An 18837-nucleotide genomic window follows, 5' to 3' on the forward strand; every position below is an offset into this window, starting at 1 on the left:
TCACCTCTTCACAGTGACATCTCCACGCTGACCAATGCACCCTGGATCACCTCACCTCTTCACAGTGACACCTCCACCCTCACCAATGCACCCTGGACCACCTCACCTCTTCCGTGACATCTCCACCCTCACCAATGCACCCTGGATCACCTCACCTCTTCACAGTGACATCTCCACCCTCACCAATGCACCCTGGATCACCTCACCTCTTTAGTGACATCTCCACCCTCACCAATGCACCCTGGATCACCTCACCTCTTTAGTGACATCTCCACCCTCACCAATGCACCCTGGATCACCTCACCTCTTTAGTGACATCTCCACCCTCACCAATGCACCCTGGATCACCTCACCTCTTTAGTGACATCTCCACCCTCACCAATGCACCCTGGATCACCTCACCTCTTTAGTGACATCTCCACCCTCACCAATGCACCCTGGATCACCTCACCTCTTTAGTGACATCTCCACCCTCACCAATGCACCCTGGATCACCTCACCTCTTTAGTGACATCTCCACCCTCACCAATGCACCCTGGATCACCTCACCTCTTTAGTGACATCTCCACCCTCACCAATGCACCCTGGACCACCTCACCTCTTTAGTGACATCTCCACCCTCACCAATGCACCCTGGACCACCTCACCTCTTCCGTGACATCTCCACCCTCACCAATGCACCCTGGATCAACTCACCTCTTTAGTGACATCTCCACCCTCACCAATGCACCCTGGATCAACTCACCTCTTTAGTGACATCTCCACCCTCACCAATGCACCCTGGATCACCTCACCTCTTCACAGTGACATCTCCACCCTCACCAATGCACCCTGGACCACCTCATCTCTTTAGTGACATCTCCACCCTCACCAATGCACCCTGGATCACCTCACCTCTTTAGTGACATCTCCACCCTCACCAATGCACCCTGGATCACCTCACCTCTTTAGTGACATCTCCACCCTCACCAATGCACCCTGGATCACCTCACCTCTTCACGGTGACATCTCCACCCTCACCAATGCACCCTGGGTCACCTCACCTCTTTAGTGACATCTCCACCCTCACCAATGCACCCTGGATCACCTCACCTCTTCACGGTGACATCTCCACCCTCACCAATGCACCCTGGATCACCTCACCTCTTTAGTGACATCTCCACCCTCACCAATGCACCCTGGATCACCTCACCTCTTTAGTGACATCTCCACCCTCACCAATGCACCCTGGGTCACCTCACCTCTTTAGTGACATCTCCACCCTCACCAATGCACCCTGGATCACCTCACCTCTTTAGTGACATCTCCACCCTCACCAATGCACCCTGGATGACCTCACCTCTTTAGTGACATCTCCACCCTCACCAATGCACCCTGGATCACCTCACCTCTTCCGCCCTTCCTGTCACCTCGCCTCAATTACATTCTGCTCACTCTTCACCCACTCACCCCTCACCTCCTCACCCTTTCACCCCCTCCTCTCTCCTCCTCACCCCCTCACCTCCTCACCCTCTCACCTCCTCACCCCTCACCCCTCATCTCCTCACCCCCTCACCCTCTCACCTCCTCACCCACCCCCCTCTTCTACTCTGTCCTGTCACTCACGACCACTTTCTCATTTACTCCTCACCTCGTCCCCCCCCCTCACCTCACCACCCCCCCTCACCTCACCACCCCCCCTCACCTCACCACCCCCCTCACCTCGTCTCCCCCCCTCACCTCGTCTCGTCACCATCACCTCACCACCCCCCTCACCTCACCACCCCCCTCACCTCACCACCCCCCCTCACCTCACCACCCCCCCTCACCTCACCACCCCCCCTCACCTCACCACCCCCCTCACCTCACCACCCCCCCTCACCTCACCACCCCCCCTCACCTCACCACCCCCCCTCACCTCACCACCCCCCTCACCTCACCACCCCCCCCCTCACCTCACCACCCCCCTCACCTCACCACCCCCCCCTCACCTCACCACCCCCCCTCACCTCGTCTCGTCACCATCACCTCCCCCCCCCCTCACCTCACCACCCCCCCTCACCTCGTCTCCTCCCTTCACCCTCACCACCCCCCCTCACCTCACCACCCCTCACCTCACCTCACCACCCCCCCCCTCACCTCACCACCCCCCCCCCTCACCTCGCCCCCTCACCTCGCCCCCCTCACCTCGTCTCGTCACCCCCCCTCACCTCACCACCCCCCCTCACCTCACCACCCCCCCTCACCTCGCCCCCCCTCACCTCGTCTCGTCACCCCCCCTCACCTCACCACCCCCCCTCACCTCACCACCCCCCCTCACCTCGCCCCCCCTCACCTCGTCTCGTCACCCCCCCTCACCTCACCACCCCTCACCCCCCCTCACCACCCCCCCTCACCTCGCCCCCCCCTCACCTCGTCTCGTCACCCCCCCCTCACCTCACCTCACCACCCCCCCTCACCTCGCCCCCCCTCACCTCACCTCACCACCCCCCCCTCACCTCGCCCCCCCTCACCTCGCCCCCCTCACCTCGCCCCCCTCACCTCACCTCACCACCCCCCCTCACCTCGCCCCCCCTCACCTCGCCCCCCCTCACCTCGCCCCCCTCACCTCACCTCACCACCCCCCCTCACACTCGCCCCCCCTCACCTCGCCCCCCCTCACCTCGCCCCCCCCTCACCTCGCCCCCCTCACCTCGTCTCACCACCCCCCCCTCACCTCGCCCCCCCTCACCTCGCCCCCCCTCACCTCGCCCCCCTCACCTCGCCCCCCTCACCTCGCCCCCCTCACCTCACCTCACCACCCCCCCTCACCTCGCCCCCCCTCACCTCGCCCCCCCTCACCTCGCCCCCCCTCACCTCGCCCCCCTCACCTCGCCCCCCTCACCTCACCTCACCACCCCCCCTCACCTCGCCCCCCCTCACCTCGCCCCCCTCACCTCGCCCCCCCTCACCTCGCCCCCCCTCACCTCGCCCCCCCCCCTCACCTCGCCCCCCTCACCTCGCCCCCCTCACCTCACCTCACCACCCCCCCTCACCTCGCCCCCCCTCACCTCGCCCCCCCTCACCTCGCCCCCCCTCACCTCGCCCCCCTCACCTCGCCCCCCCTCACCACCCCCCTCACCTCACCACCCCTCACCCCCCCTCACCCCCCCTCACACCCCCCCAGGCCGCGGCCCCCGCGTCTCTTACCCGGGGCAGACAGCGGCGCCGCGGACGCGCCGCAGGCGACGAGCAGCGCGGTCCGCCACATCCTTCCTCCTCCTCCTCCTCTTCCACCTCCTCCTCCACCTCTTCTCCCTCTTCGTCCTCCTCCTCCTCGTTCTCCTCCTAGTCGCCCAATCCCCGCCGGCAGGGGACGCGTCTCCCGGCTCAGGTCGCCATGGCCCGGCGAGGCCTCCCTCCTCACTACCTCCTCCTCCTCGCGCCCACAGCAACAGCCCCGCCCCTCGACACTAGACCACGCCCCTCGACACTAGACCACGCCCCCTCGACACCAGACCACGCCCCTCGACACCAGACCACGCCCCTTGACACTAGACCACGCCCCTCTACACTAGACCACGCCCCTCTACACTAGACCACGCCCCTCGACACCAGACCACGCCCCTTGACACTAGACCACGCCCCTCTACATTAGACCACGCCCCTCGCCATTAGACCACGCCCCTCTACACTAGACCACGCCCCTTGCCATTAGACCACGCCCCTCTCTGTTAGACCACGCCCCTTGACACTAGACCACGCCCCTTGACACTAGACCACGCCCCTCTACATTAGACCACGCCCCTCGGCACTAAACCACGCCCCTCGACACTAGACCCCTCCCCTCTACATTAGACCACGCCTCTCGGGATTAGACCACGCCCCTCTCTGTTAGACCACGCCCCTCCGCACCAAACCCCGCCCCCTCTACACTAGACCCCTCCCCTCACATGACCCTGCCCCTCCCATCATCAAAAGCCATGCTCTATCCACTGCTGGACCAAGGCCTGCCAACGCCTCTTGGTTACCGTCCCCCCTATCGCCCTTGCACACGAGAGCTCGTGTCTCAGCTCATATCAGCTCGTCTGGCTGCCATTCCGTCACCAGTCTCAACGAGGGGGTTTTAACGGTAACCGGTAACCATTTTGAGAACCGGTTAACGGTTCAGAAAGGGTAAAGGCGACTGTTTTTTTTATCATCTAAACGTGTCCTTCTTACTGCTTGAGACAGTTTCTATGTGTGCGGCAAACCGGTTTTTTTCATTCGGTTTACCGGTGGCTGATGCTGCTGCTTCATTCCACTGCTCGTCTGGCGCAGTGTTCCAAGTTGACATTGCTGATTGCTGTAATTATTGGAAGACAATGTCTTTTCCATATAAAAAATACATCCAAACCCTTTGGGCTTTAAATTACAGTCCCTACGATCCGGGGAATGTTGTTGCAAATATGGAGAATGTGGTTACAAATGTGGTTACAAATGTGGTTATAAATGTGGAGAATGTGGTTACAAATGTGGTTACAAATGTGGTGAAAAATGTGGAGAATGTGGTTACAAATGTGGTTACAAATGTGGTGAAAAATGTGGAGAATGTGGTTACAAATGTGGTTACAAATGTGGTTACAAATGTGGTTACAAATGTGGTGAAAAATCTGGAGAATGTGGTTACAAATGTGGTTACAAATGTGGAAAAATGTGGTTACAAATGCAGTTATAAATGTGGAAAATGTGGTTACAAATGTGGAGAATGTGGTTACAAATGTGGTTACAAATGTGGAGAATGTGGTTACAAATGTGGAGAATGTGGTTACAAATGTGGTTATAAATGTGGAAAATGTGGTTACAAATGTGGTTATAAATGTGCAGAATGTGGTTACAAATGTGGTTATAAATGTGGAAATGTGGTTACAAATGTGGTTACAAATGTGGAGAATGTGGTTACAAATGTGGTTACAAATGTGGAAAAATGTGGTTACAAATGCAGTTATAAATGTGGAAAATGTGGTTACAAATGTGGAGAATGTGGTTACAAATGTGGTTACAAATGTGGAGAATGTGGTTACAAATGTGGAGAATGTGGTTACAAATGTGGTTACAAATGTGGAGAATGTGGTTACAAATGTGGAGAATGTGGTTACAAATGTGGTTAAAAATGTGGAAAAATGTGGTTACAAATGCAGTTATAAATCTGGAGAATGTGGTTACAAATGTGGAGAATGTGGTTACAAATGTGGTTACAAATGTGGAGAATGTGGTTACAAATGTGGAGAATGTGGTTACAAATGTGGTTACAAATGTGGAGAATGTGGTTACAAATGTGGAGAATGTGGTTACAAATGTGGTTAAAAATGTGGATAAATGTGGTTACAAATGCAGTTATAAATCTGGAGAATGTGGTTACAAATGTGGTTACAAATGTGGAGAATGTGGTTACAAATGTGGTTACAAATGTGCAGAATGTGGTTACAAATGTGGTTATAAATGTGGAAAATGTGGTTACAAATGTGGAGAATGTGGTTACAAATGTGGTTACAAATGTGGAGAATGTGGTTACAAATGTGGTGAAAAATCTGGAGAATGTGGTTACAAATGTGGTTACAAATGTGGAAAAATGTGGTTACAAATGCAGTTATAAATCTGGAGAATGTGGTTACAAATGTGGTTACAAATGTGGAGAATGTGGTTACAAATGTGGTGAAAAATGTGGAGTATGTGGTTACAAATGTGGTGAAAAATCTGGAGAATGTGGTTACAAATGTGGTTACAAATGTGTAGAATGTGGTTACAAATGTGGTTACAAATCTGGAGAATGTGGTTACAAATGTGGAGAATGTGGTTACAAATGTGGTGAAAATGTGGAGAATGTGGTTACAAATCTGGAGAATGTGGTTACAAATGTGGTTATAAATGTGGAGAATGTGGTTACAAATGTGGAGAATGTGGTTACAAATGTGGTTATAAATGTGGAGAATGTGGTTACAAATCTGGAGAATGTGGTTACAAATGTGGTTATAAATGTGGAGAATGTGGTTACAAATGTGGAGAATGTGGTTACAAATGTGGAGAATGTGGTTACACATCTCACCACGAGGTCACCACGTGGTCCCCACGTGCGTGCGCCACCTAACCCAGGGCCGCTGGAACCCCGAGGCCCTCTCGGGCCCCCTGGCGAAAGGGCCACCCAGAGCCCCTGTGGGCCCCCAGCCCGGGGCGCTTGTTGTGAGACGCTGCCATGAGTCTAAGCCCGCGAGTCAACAGCGGGATGGAGCGATGTTTGCCAACGGATCTGGGATTCTCATCGGAGACCCCGCATCCTGGATTAGCTCCCCGTGAGGGGGCCCGGGGTAGGGTAGCACCATGGGGGAGGGCGGGGGGAGGCACAGGGTCCCAAGTTTTCCACGCCCAATGATCGATCAATTTATTAATTACAAAGTAATCGAGGGACTGTGTGTTGTCTTGGTGTGGTCTAGGACTGTTGTTGTTTTTCTGCAGGAATGTATGTACTTGTGCAATGTTTAGCTGAAAACTTAATTTGGAGCTTTCGTGACTGCAGGAATTACTCTTTGGTTCTTTCGGTAAAGTCACGTAGAAGGGAAGTAATAAAACAATAAAAATAAAACATAATAAAATAATTCTCACGACTTCGATTTAAAGCTTTCGTGACTGCAGGGATTCATCTTCTTGGTTCTTTCGGTAAAGTCACGTAGAAGGGAAATAATAAAACAATAAAAATAAAACATAATAAAATAATTCTCACGACTTTCGGCCACAACGCAAGCAGCCGTCCTCAGGTGAAGAACAGGTCTGTCGGAAAGACAGCGTCTGAATGAACACCACCAGGCTTGGCAGCGTATATTTAAGCTGGGTTGGAGGGGGCGCCCTTCTACGTGACTTTACCGAAAGAACCAAGAAGATGAATCCCTGCAGTCACGAAAGCTTTAAATCAAAAGGTTAGGGACCGTTGCTCTAGAGAGTTTCAGGGGCTTCCACACGAGGTCTACCGTGACCCTTGCCCCAGTTCCTCCGCCCTGCCGGCACACACACCCGCGTATATGCTCAGCGGCGTGTGCGCCAAGTGCCCATCTGCAGTTGCTGCTGCTGTCTAACAATCAGCGCTATGTCACTACACAAGTAACGAATTTGCACGTTTTGTTCACGTGACAAACCTTACGAATTGGCCGTGTCGAGTGGTGGCGGGGTTAACGACGCATTCACATTTACGCGATCTAACCCAAAAACCTCTATCATGGATAACATTTCGATTTAAAGCTTTCGTGACTGCAGGGATTCATCGTCTTGGTTCTTTCGGTAAAGTCACGTAGAAGGGAGGTAATAAAATAATAAAAATAAAACATAATAAAATAATTCTCACGACGTTTCGGCCACAAAGCAAGCAGCCGTCCTCAGGTGAAGACCAGGTCTGTCGGGGAGACAGCGTCTGAAGATGCTGTCTCTTCTACGTGACTTTACCGAAAGAACCAAGATGATGGATAATATTGGTCGCGAAAGCCTGCTGCTACTACGTGTTAAATAAAATTCCCTCTTGCGACTTTCAACAGCTGGAACGAGGCGACCGTCGGTTTGATTGGGCTCCTCGGTAGACGCCCTTCACGACCGTTGCATAATGGAAGGATGGCAGGCGCATCTTTGCAAGATGACTAGCCGATGGTCAGCGGGCAGGTCAGCTCCACGGTCGGTCCAGGTGTCAAGGTCTTGGGCGTGTATTCGCTGGTCCGTCTCTATATATTCTAGATTTGAAGCCTTCGTGACTGCAAGTATTCATATTCTTAGGTTTTCGGTAAAGTCACGTAGGTAAAAAATAAAAATTAATAAAAGTAAAATAAAATAAAATCACGACGTTTCGGAGGCAACACAAGCTTCCGTCTTCAGGTGGAACCGTCTTACTTGATACAACTGTCGTGGCTGTGACGGTTCCACCTGAAGACGGAAGCTTGTGTTGCCTCCGAAACGTCGTGATTTTTATTTTATTTTTATTTTACTTTTGTTAATTTGAATTTTTTACCTACGTGACTTTACCGAAAACCTAAGCATATGAATACGTCTCTATGTAGTCCAGCGGATGTTTTTGCTTGAACCCGGCATGCACGCTTGATGCAGTGTGGATACACCAATGAATTTAACATTGCGTTGATTACAAGCCCATGGGTGGCACGGAAGTCTAGTATCGTTATTGAGCTGACCTGACCCATCACCTCCAATCAGTCCCGTGCAGGTGCCTGCGTAATGACCCACTCGGCATTACAGTCACCCCATAAAATAACTCGAGGGTTCGCTTCAACCATTGCCTTGGATAGGTCATAGAAAACATCTGACTCGCCCTTGCCTGCATCCCACGACCAACACCATTCCTCACCTGCTGTTGACGAGAACCCACAGCACACACACAAAGAGAACCCCCCCCCCCACACACACCCAACTCCAAACACTCACGCAGAGGCGCGTGCTTGCGTGACACGGAAAGAGAGATCAGGAGAAGTGCAAACAGTGGAAAGCGTTGACAGCAGGGGCCACGCTTTCATCATCACCCTCCTCCTCCCTCTTAATTGAGAGACGAAATCTTCCTGCGGTGGCCGCTCCTCTCCCAGCTCGCCCCCCCCCGCTCCACTCGGCCCCCCACCCAGCTCGCCACTCACAATACATTCTGGGTGGGGGGGGGCAGCACAACCCCCAAGCACCCCTGCGAGATTTCGTGTCGGCCCTTCTTCACTCCACACCTCCGTCACTGACCTTGACCTCACCACTGACCCAGCCCCCAACAGCCGTGACCCCCCTCCTCCACTCCCCACCACTTTCCACGCGGGTGACCTCACCGCACTTCTCGTGACCTCAGGGCTCCCACCCCACACGCGGAGGGCGTCACCATCACCATTCACCACCACCACCAACCACCACCATCACCATCATCATCGCCACGAGGAGCGGCGAGTGAGAAGCCGCAAGACGTGGTGGGTTCCCTGTGCATCCACAGACCCCCCGCCTCCACGGTGTTCATAGTTCTCAACAGCTCCCGAGAGGACCCGCTGTCCGGTTGGACTTCGTAGGTGCCTAGAGGACCCCCCCCCCCCAACCTCCCCGCCATGTGGCCTCCACGCGGGGCGCTGGGGCTGGTACAGGGGTGCGCGGTGGGAGGTCTCGTGGTGATGGCGTTCCTGCTGGGGAGGCTGAGCGTGAGAGAGGGGGGCCGCCAGCCCCTCGCCGCCGCTGCGTCCTCGCCACCGAAGACGTGTGGCAGCAACAAGGCGAAGGGATTCGCGGCGTGGCAAGGGTAGCAACATCATCGTCATCATTATCATCATCATCAGCAGCATCGTCATCATCATCAACATCGTGGCTATCATCAGCCTGATTATCATTATCATCAACATCGTGACTATCATCAGCCTTGTTATCAACATAATAACATCACAAACTCTCATCAGCCTGATCATCAACATCATCGTCATCATTATCGTCATCATCATCAGCATCAACATCGTGGCTATCATCAGCCTGGTAATCAACATCGTCATCATCATCAACATCGTGGCTATCATCAGCTTTCTTATCATCATCAACATCGTGACTATCATCAGCCTTGTTATCAACATAATAACATCACAAACTATCATCAGCCTGATCATCAACATCGTCATAATCATCAACATCGTGACTACCATCAGCCTGATCGGTCATTTTCATCAGCAACATCGCACTCGTCAGCAACATCATAATAATCAGCAACACGATCATCAGCATGCTCATAACCAACTTCATCAACATCGCCAACACAACTAACAGCATCGTCATCGCCAATATCTTCATCATCGCCATGGCCGCGGTAACCACCATCATCATCATCATCACCTTCTTTCTAATCGGCACTTAGTTAATTTCATTATCACCTTCGCCCTCGCCACCATCACCCTCCACAACATCCCCAAAGTGCTCCTCATCGCTATCTTCCTCATTAACGTCGTAAATCATCATCCTCTTCCTCCTCCACATCTTCCACCCTCAAACATGCCACCGCCATAACCACATCATCCTAAACGTCATCGTCACCAACATCCTCAACCTCCTTGCACTTCTCTCGCCCTTTTCATCACCTTTTCTCCCGCCCGCGTCCCCCATCCTTCACCTCTTCATCCACCTCCTTGACGACAGCTTTCTCACTATGAGACATCTCCTGTACCAGTGGGAAAATATAGTTATATGTTTTTACCCTTTCAACTGCTACAAAAACTGACACCTTTATACAAGGCAGCATGTTTGCAATAACCGCAACACAAGCAGTCAAAATGCAAACAAAAAGAAACAACTCTGATAATGATATGCACTGTCCTTGAAGTTGATTGGTCCACACCCGAGACAGCTTTCAATCAACTTCAAGGACAGTGCATATCATTATAATCATCAGCGTTGTTTCTTTTTGTTTGCATTTTGACTGCTTGTGTTGTGGTTATTGCAAGCATGATGCCTTGTATCAAGGTGTCAGTTTTTGTACCAGATGAAAGGGTAAAAACCTATGACAGCTTTCTCCTTTTACACCTCCTCTTTTACCTCTTCCCCTACCTCCGGCTCTGCTCTTCTTATTTCTCACCTCCTCTGTCAACCTTCTCCTCGTCTACCTCCTCCTCCTGCCCTACCTCCACCACTCAACTCATTCTTCTCTTCCACTCCTCTCCTACCTCTTCCTTCCCTCGTCACCCCCCCCTCCTCCTCCTTCTTCCTCCCCTCCCTCTGTCCCATCCACCTGTCGGCACGTAACCGCATGCAGTGCCGGATGAAGCTAAGTGCGGGGCCTGTAGCATGTGATGTTATAAAAGGGCCCTGAATAAAAATAAAACACGTAAATATTAAAACACACGCATTTTTTACTTGCATAGTAAAGTAATTGTATTTTTTTACTTGCTATACAGCCAGATATTGCCACAAATCGCTAACCGTAATCACCTGGTCGTTCATAAAAGTCGAACAGCAGTATAGTACTCTAGTAATAGAGCAAGTGCAGAATCACTGAACCGGAATTGATAGCTTGAAATCACTCAGCGCGGGGCCCTTGAGAAGTGCGGGGCTCGTAGTATTTGTAGCTACTTTTGCGACGAGGATCATCCGGCACTGCCTATTTGTTCTTTCCTAACTCAAATCGTACCCCCCCCTCCCCCCCACCCTCAGCACGACCCCGTGGAGCCTCAACGCGTCCCTCACGGAGCCCGGGTTCGGGGGGCAGCCGAGGCGCGCGGACCGCATGCTGGACGAGAGGCTCGCAGCAATTCCGACGACCACACGTGGTTCCATCAACACCCCACGTGGTCTGTCCACAACGCCACGTGGCTCCATCAACACCCCACGTGGTCTGTCCACAACGCCACGTGGTTTCGCGACGAGGCCACGTGGTCTTCGCGCCACCGCGCGAGGTCTGTCCACGATGCCACGTGGTGTCCGCACCACAGCACGAGGTCTGTCCACGACGTCACGTGGTGTCCGCACCACAGCGCGTGGTCTCTCCACGATGCCACGTGGTGTCCGCACGGGTCCACGTGGCCTGCTCAAACATCCACGTGTTCTCGCCACCCCGCCGAGGCGTCCGCAGACGACAGCAGCTGGGATTGAACCCGAACCTTACAGCCGGGGTCGCCCTCAGAGTCTCCCACAGGGGTACTCGGAGTCCCTGCGAGGACCCCTTCGCTTGCCGTCGACAGGGCGAGGGGTCAAGAGAGTGAACCTGGCGCCCGCGTGGCTGGGAGACACCTACGGGGAGGAGGAGACGTACACACACAGCCAGGTACACGGAGTGCGCACGGTGGCTTCCTTGCCGCTCTTCTATTGCTACTGCCAGGGCGACGGTGGTTCACTCGTCGATTCCTCTTCCCGTGTGGAGGACTCGGTCTACCCGACCGGTTCGCCTCATCCGTCATACTGCGTTTAGCCACCACCACCACCACAACCACCACCACCACCACAACCACCACCACCACCACACTGCTTTGCTCACACCCCAGCACACGTGGGGTACTCACGTGCCTAACCTCCCCCGCCCCACCCCCCGGACCCCCCGTGCCCCCCCCCACTACCCCCCCCTCCCGCAGTGTCCGGACGGAGTGCGCGCGCGCGTGCGTCACGTGGCCTGGCTGGCCCCCCTCTTCGAGGCGCGCGTGCCCGTGCTGATGTGGAACGAGCACGCGGAGTGGGGGGCCACGCGCGCGCGTCTCGCGCCCCACCTGGCCCCCCACGGGTGGAAGAACGTGAGCCTGGCGGGTACTGAGCACCCCCCCCCCCAAACTCACAACCAACACGAATCTTATTCTTAGGTTTTTTTGGTAAAGTTACGTAGGAAAAAAATAAAAATTAATAAAAGTAAAATAAAAATAAAAATCACGACGTTTCGGAGGCAAAACAAGCTTCCGTCTTCAGAAGATTTTTATTTTTATTTTACTTTTATTAATTAAAATTTTTTACCTAGGTGACTTTACCAAAAAAACCTAGGAATATGAATCCTTGCAGTCACGAAAGCTTCAAATCTAGAATTAACACGAATCTTCACCACAGACAACTCGGCCACACACAAGCACCACACACGATTCAAACAAAGGCCCCCCGTGTAGCCTACACAACGTGTCGGGGCAAGTGCCGTACTTACTACGTGAAGGCCAGCACTGAACACGACTGGGTGGGTGGCCGGCACCACACACGCACAGGCATAAGCCTCGCGCGCACACGCACGCGGAGACAGCTGCCATGACCCCGATGACCTGACATGACCCCCTGACCTTGGGTTATCCCGATGATGGTCATGGCGATTTGATGGCGGTTGTGATGCAGATCACGGTCGTTGCGATGCTGCTGCTGCTGATGAAGCAGCTGCTGATGATGCTCCTGATGATGATGATGATGCAGCTGCTGATGATGATGTTGCTGATAATGCTGCTCCTGATGATGATGATGATGCTGCTGATGATGTTGTTGATTCTCCCTCGCTCAGTGATTCAGGACGCCCTCTCCGTGCTTGACTCGCCCGCCAACCGCTACCTGTTCGACGCGGCGCGGGCAACGGGAGGTCACGGCGTGACCCCTGCCCCGAGAGGTCACGGCGTGACCCCTGTCCCGAGAGGTCACGGCGTGACCCCTGCCCCGAGAGGTCACGGCGTGACCCCTGCCCCGAGAGGTCACGGCGTGACCCCTGCCCCGAGAGGTCACGGCGTGACCCCTACCCCCGGCGGGCTGTGTGTGCGCTGCGCCGTGGTGGGGAGCGCTCCCGCGCTGCGCGGATCCGGGCTCGGCCCGGAGATCGATCGACACGACCACGTGTTCAGGTGCGCGGCACGGGGGGACACGGCGGGGAGACGGGGATGTGGGGGGACAGGGGGAAGGGGGGGGTGACGGAGGCACAACGGGACAGGGAGACGGGGAAAGAGGCACAGGGAGACTGGAGGATAAGGCGACGGGGGAATGGGGGGGGGTCAAGGATACGGGGGGACACGGAGACGAAGGAACAGGTAGACGGGGGGACAAGGAGACTGAGGGACGGGAAGACGGGGGCACAAGGAGACAGGGGGACAGGGGATAAGGAGTGGGGTGGGGGGGGGGTGTGTGTGCACGTGCGTGTTGTTGTTGTTGTTGTTGTCTGGTCCGGGAGTTGCTGGGTTGACGTCTGGTCGAGGTGACCCCGCCATAGCCGCCGTCGTCATCCGTCGGGCGCAGGTTGCGGGGCGTCCCCACGCGCGACTCGGCGCGGGACCTCGGCTCGCGAACCTCGTTCCTCACGCTCGCCAGCGGCAGCAGCAGCGGCAGCACCATGGACAGCGCCTCGCACGGCCCGCCGGTACACGGAGACACGGAGACACGGGGGGGGGCGGGGGGGAGACACGGGGGTGGGAGACACGGGGGGCACGGGGACACGGAGACACGGGGGGGGGCACGGGGGGCAGGGGGCACGGGGGTGGGAGACACGGGGGGGGGCAGGGGACACGGGGGGGGGGGCACGGGGGTGGGAGACACGGGGGGCGGGGGGGCAGGGGACACGGGGGGGAGGGTGCACGGGGGGGGGCACGGGGGGCAGGGGACACGGAGACACAGAGACACGGAGACACGGGGGGGGGGACACGGGGGGGGGCACGGGGGGCAGGGGACACGGGGGGGGGGAGACACGGGGGGGGGGGGGTTGCATGAGACACGGGTATAGGGGGCGGGAAAACAAGGGGACACATAATACGGGACTGATGGTGATGGTGGTGATGATAATAGTGGTGGTGATGATGATGATGGTGGTAACGGTGGTGTTGGTGACGATGGTGGTGATAGTGGTGGTGGTAATAATGGTGGTGGCGATGATGGTGGTGGTGGTGGCGATGCTGATGGTGGTGATGGTGGTGATGATGGTGGTGATGGTGGTGATGATGGTGGTGGTGGTTGTGATCATGATGGTGATGATCGTGGTGGTAGGGGTGGCGTTGATAATGATGGTAATGCTGGTGGTGGTGATGATGGTAATGCTGGTGGTGGTGATGATGATGGCGATAATGATAGTGGTGGTGATGATGGTGGTGGTGATGGTGGTGGTGATGTTCATGGTGGTGGTGATGGTTGAGCAGGAGATGAGGTTGGTGGTGGTGGTGATGATGGTAATGCTGGTGGTGGTGGTGATGGTGGTGGTGATGATGGTGGTGGTGGTGATGGTGGTGGTGGTGATGCTGGTGGTGGTGATGATGGTGGTGATGATGATGTTCATGGTGGTGGTGATGGTTGAGCAGGAGATGAGGTTGGTGGTGATCCCGGACGATGCACGTGACTACGCGATGTTGCACGACGTCATCACACACAGCCCGGGACACTCACAGTGGTGAGATCATCACCATCATAATCACCATCATCACCATTATCACAACCATCATCACCAACCCCACCACCATCATCATTCCCACCACCACCATCATCACCATCATCACCATCTCCACCACTACCATCCCCACCACCATCATCACCATCCCCACCACCATCATCATCTCCACCACCACCATCACCACCACCACCATCCCCACCACCACCACCACCATCCCCACCACCACCACCGCCCCGTCTCCGCGTGCCGCAGGCTCTCCGCGCTGCTCGGAGCGAACGCCACCGCAGGGAGCTTCAAGCTGCTGCACCCGGACTTCGTGCGCTACCTGCGCAACAGGTGCGCCCCGTGCCCCCCACAGGTGTGCCCCGAGCCCCCCACAGGTGTGCCCCGTGCCCCCCACAGGTGTGCCCCGTGTCCCCCACAGGTGTGCCCTGTGCCCCCCTCTGCGCCCGCCCTCCCCACAACAACAACAACCGCCATTTGCCACTAAGTGGCGGTGACGTCACCACGACGCTTGTGCCAGGCTACGTGCACCTCGAGGCCACGTGAAGTGTTTCCGCAAAGACCCCACAGACACCCACCACCGTCGTCCTCCCCCCCAGCGATTTGATTCATTGCAGAGACGGGTTGACTCGTCAATGAAGTCTCCTTGGCCCCCCTCATCTCCCTCTCGTGTCTCTGTTTCGCCTAATCACGATGCGTGCATTCACGTCCACCATTGTCTCCCTGTCCCCCTGTCCGCCTGCCTGTTTCCCTGTCTGTCTGTCCCCCTGTCTGTCTCACTATCTCTGTACCCCCCCCCCCCCCCATCGTCCTGTCTTCCTCTGTCTCTCCGCACCCCCCCCCCCCCACACACCTTGCCCGCGTCTCTCCTCTCACTACAATGAAACACACGAGGCTGATGAATATCATCATCACCGATTCCAATGATGAAATTTACACCCCCCCCCGCCCGCCACTCTCCCGCCCCCCCTCCCCGTGAACCCCCCCTACGGCCCCCCTCCCCCCGTGCCCCCCCCGTGCCCCCCCGTGCCCCCCCGTGCCCCCCCCGTGCCCCCCCGTGCCCCCCCCCAAGGCTACTCCCGTCGCGAGCTCTGAGCACGAACGCGCGCTGGGTCTACCGGCCATCCACCGCCGCAGTGCAGCTGCTGCTCGCCCTGCACACCTGCGACCAGGTGAGAGGGCGGCGTCACCTGGCACGGGGGGAGTGGGGGGGGGAGTAGGGGGGAGTGGGGGGGAGAGGGGGGTGTGGGGGGGGAGAGGGGGAGTGGGGGGGGAGAGGGGGGTGAGGGGGAAGAGGGGGGGGGGGCGGTGCGCCCACGCTTTGCCCCACCACGACCATCACCACCAGCAGCAGCAGCAGCGGGTGCACGGGCGTCAGCGTCACAAACGAGAGGCGGCACCGGTGACGATGATTTGAACAGAGATGGTAATGATGGTGATGGTGGTGATGGTGATGGTGGTGATGATCACGAGACTCGCAACTGTGATGAGAACAAAGTGCGATGGTGATGATGGTGGTGATGATGATGGTAGTGGTGATGGCGATGATGGCGACGATGATGGTGGCGACGATGATGGTGATAATGACGATGTTGGCGACGACGATGATGATGGCGACGACGATGATGATGGCGACGACGATGATGATGATGGCGATGATGATGATAACGATGATGATGATGATGATGGCGACGATGATGATGATGGTGGTGCCCTTGCCGGGCAGGTGTCGGCCTACGGGTACGCGACGCGAGGCTACGCGCGCCACCCAGCGCGCCTGCTGCACGACACGTCGCTCAGCCACCTCGTGCTCTACGTGCGTCACGACGCGCGCATCGAGGCGCGGCTCTGGCAGCGCCTCCAGTGCGAGGGCCTCCTGCGCATCCACACGGGGGGCCAACGGGGGGCCCACGTGGGGCCCACACGGGGGATCACAAGGGGAACCACATGGGGTCCACACGGGGTCCACACGGGGTCCACACGGGGTCCACGTAGGGCCCACAAGGGGATCGCGTGAGGACCGCATTAGGACCGTGCGGGGAACGCGAAGGGACAAAGCAGGTGCTACGTAGGGACCACATGGGGATTACACACGGGGTTCATGTGGGGCCCACATGGGGACCACGTGAGCATCAAGCTGGGACCCACATGGGGACCACGTAGGGACCACGTGAGCATCAAGCTGGGACCCACATGGAGACCACATAGGAACCACGTGAGCATCAAGCCGGGACCCACATGGGGACCACGTGGGGATTAAGTGCGAACCAGGCGGTGATCACACGGGGACTACGTAGGGACCACATGGGGACCACTTGGAGACTACGCGGGGTACACGTCGGGACCACTCAGGAACCACACGGTCCCCACGCGGGTACCACATGGGGCCCACTGAGCGCACGCGCTTCGCGGCCTTCATTGACAACCTCGCAGTGTCCCGCGTCTCAGACTTGCCACAGAATCTCACGGGGTTCTCCACCCACAACACACCACCGGGGGATGTCGTCTGGACCCTGAGCCTGCCATCGACGGAGACTTCACGCGGACCTCACAAGAAACCCACGGGGTGGTCACCTAGACCTCACACTAGCACCTAACCTCACGTATTTTCTTTCTCGCTCGTTAGCCCGACGCGGCTGTTGGCGCCACGAGACGGAGGGCCCGTGTCGTTCGAAAACGGCGCGCGGAAGCGGATATCACAGAACTTTCTCTGAGATCCCTTCCTCCAATGACCTCTGTTTGCTAAAGTAGATGGCGACCAAATTTCGATTTAAAGCTTTCGTGACTGCAGGCATTCATATTCTTGGTTCTTTCGGTAAAGTCACGTAGAAAGGAAATGATGAAATGAAAAAAATAAAACAATAAATTTCTCACGACGTTTTGATTGCAACACAAGCAATCATCATCAGGTGTGAAAACCACAGCAAGAAATGTTTTGAAAAAAGTGTATCGAGATCACCACCACCGTCATCATCATCATCATCACGCCATCGTCATCATCACCACCAACCACCACCGCAGTGAACATCACCATTTCCAGCATCACCATCGCCACCGCTTTTACACTCCACGTGCTCTGTAACACGATCTAGTCACACCGTAGGTTAGACTACAATAAGAAAGGGGAATTCAATCTCGATCACAAGTAATAAAACAATATTCTTCTTTCGCCTCGACTGTGTCATGAATTTGTTAAATTCAAAACCAGCATTTATCCGTGCGTCTCGACGCAGAGCAGCGCAGAACAATAAATTGTTGTACTGCACCGCTGGGCTCCCGTGTCTATGCTCCCAGCCTCGGGTCGCCACCTTTGCCACAGAAAACACAAATCCGGAGACGTCTCTCTCTGAGTCGGCACCCGGTCTGCAGTCGCCACTGTGATGACGTTCACCGCGGCAACACCGCGAACAGATCTCGGTGACCCAATCGACTCCTGCCACCGCTGCGCACACGGTGAGTGGTTGCGTGGTGGAGTGAGTGGGTGGGTGGGTGAGTGGGTGGGTGGGTGAGTGAGTGGGTGAGTGGGTGGGTGGGTGAGTGGGTGGGTGAGTGGGGAGATGTTAACTACCTCGCCTGGTATGCAGGAGGTCGTGGGTTCGATCCCGATCCCGACCCTGACGCCTGCTGTATATTTGGAGTTTGCGTGTCTCCCTCATCATCGCGGTGGCTAGGAGATGTTAACTACCTCGCCTGGTATGCAGGAGGTCGTGGGTTCGATCCCGACCCTGGCGCCTGCTGTATATTTGGTCAACAAAAAAAAAACACAATTTTTTCTGGCCTGGACTTTTGTAGCTGTTTTAGACTAATTTCAGGGTGCTGATTCCAAATCTGATCTCAGATTTGCTCTATCACCGGTTCAAATAATCGTCACCGGTGGTGGCCGTGAGCGGGAATCGAACTCGGGCCGCCGGGTTCGTAGCGCGGCGCGCTACCCACTACACTACAATGCCTTACGCTTCCACATGCGTGGGTCACGTGACAGACGTGACGTCACAGCTCACTTGCCGTGCAAAAATGACATGCATTATTGAGCCCCC

General features: G+C 56.0%; 2 protein-coding genes across 7 annotated transcripts in view; one reads left to right on the forward strand and one right to left on the reverse strand.

The window, feature by feature from the left end:
* Positions 1-3394, reverse strand: part of LOC133358654 (serine/threonine-protein kinase LMTK3-like) — a 35892-nt gene extending 32498 nt beyond the window's left edge. Inside the window, exon 1 of the mRNA XM_061577057.1 lies at positions 3169-3394. The gene's annotated coding sequence lies outside the window, so the exon portion shown is untranslated. The remainder of the gene's footprint in view (positions 1-3168) is intronic.
* Positions 3395-8903: 5509 nt separating this feature from the next.
* On the forward strand, positions 8904-17969 carry LOC133358676 (alpha-N-acetylgalactosaminide alpha-2,6-sialyltransferase 2-like). Of its 6 annotated transcripts, XM_061577096.1 has the most exons (10): positions 8904-9244; positions 11134-11743; positions 12048-12216; positions 12941-13015; positions 13097-13271; positions 13660-13780; positions 14709-14797; positions 15050-15133; positions 15873-15972; positions 16527-17969. In XM_061577096.1, exons 1-10 carry the CDS (start codon positions 9057-9059, stop codon positions 16815-16817), a joined length of 1902 nt encoding a protein of 633 aa, XP_061433080.1. In that variant the 5' UTR covers positions 8904-9056; the 3' UTR covers positions 16818-17969. The 6 variants fall into 6 exon arrangements, 5 of the variants coding, with proteins under 5 accessions (XP_061433080.1, XP_061433079.1, XP_061433078.1 ...); XM_061577095.1 differs by having other exon boundaries at positions 12941-13271; positions 15050-15155; XM_061577094.1 differs by having other exon boundaries at positions 12941-13271.
* The last annotated feature ends 868 nt before the right edge of the window (positions 17970-18837 follow it).

This window comes from Lethenteron reissneri, chromosome 63 (genome assembly GCF_015708825.2).
Source record: "Lethenteron reissneri isolate LAM-NWPU_2019-01 chromosome 63, ASM1570882v1, whole genome shotgun sequence".
Classification (NCBI taxonomy): domain Eukaryota; kingdom Metazoa; phylum Chordata; class Hyperoartia; order Petromyzontiformes; family Petromyzontidae; genus Lethenteron; species Lethenteron reissneri.

Coding starts and splice junctions, on each gene's coding strand:
- LOC133358676 (XM_061577095.1), top strand. CDS start 9,057: ATGTGGCCTCCACGCGGGGCGCTGGGGCTGGTACAGGGGTGCGCGGTG. Junction 12,217..12,940: donor GAAGAACGTGAGCCTGGCGG/GTACTGAGCACC, acceptor TCCCTCGCTCAG/TGATTCAGGACGCCCTCTCC. Junction 14,798..15,049: donor AGCCCGGGACACTCACAGTG/GTGAGATCATCA, acceptor CGCGTGCCGCAG/GCTCTCCGCGCTGCTCGGAG.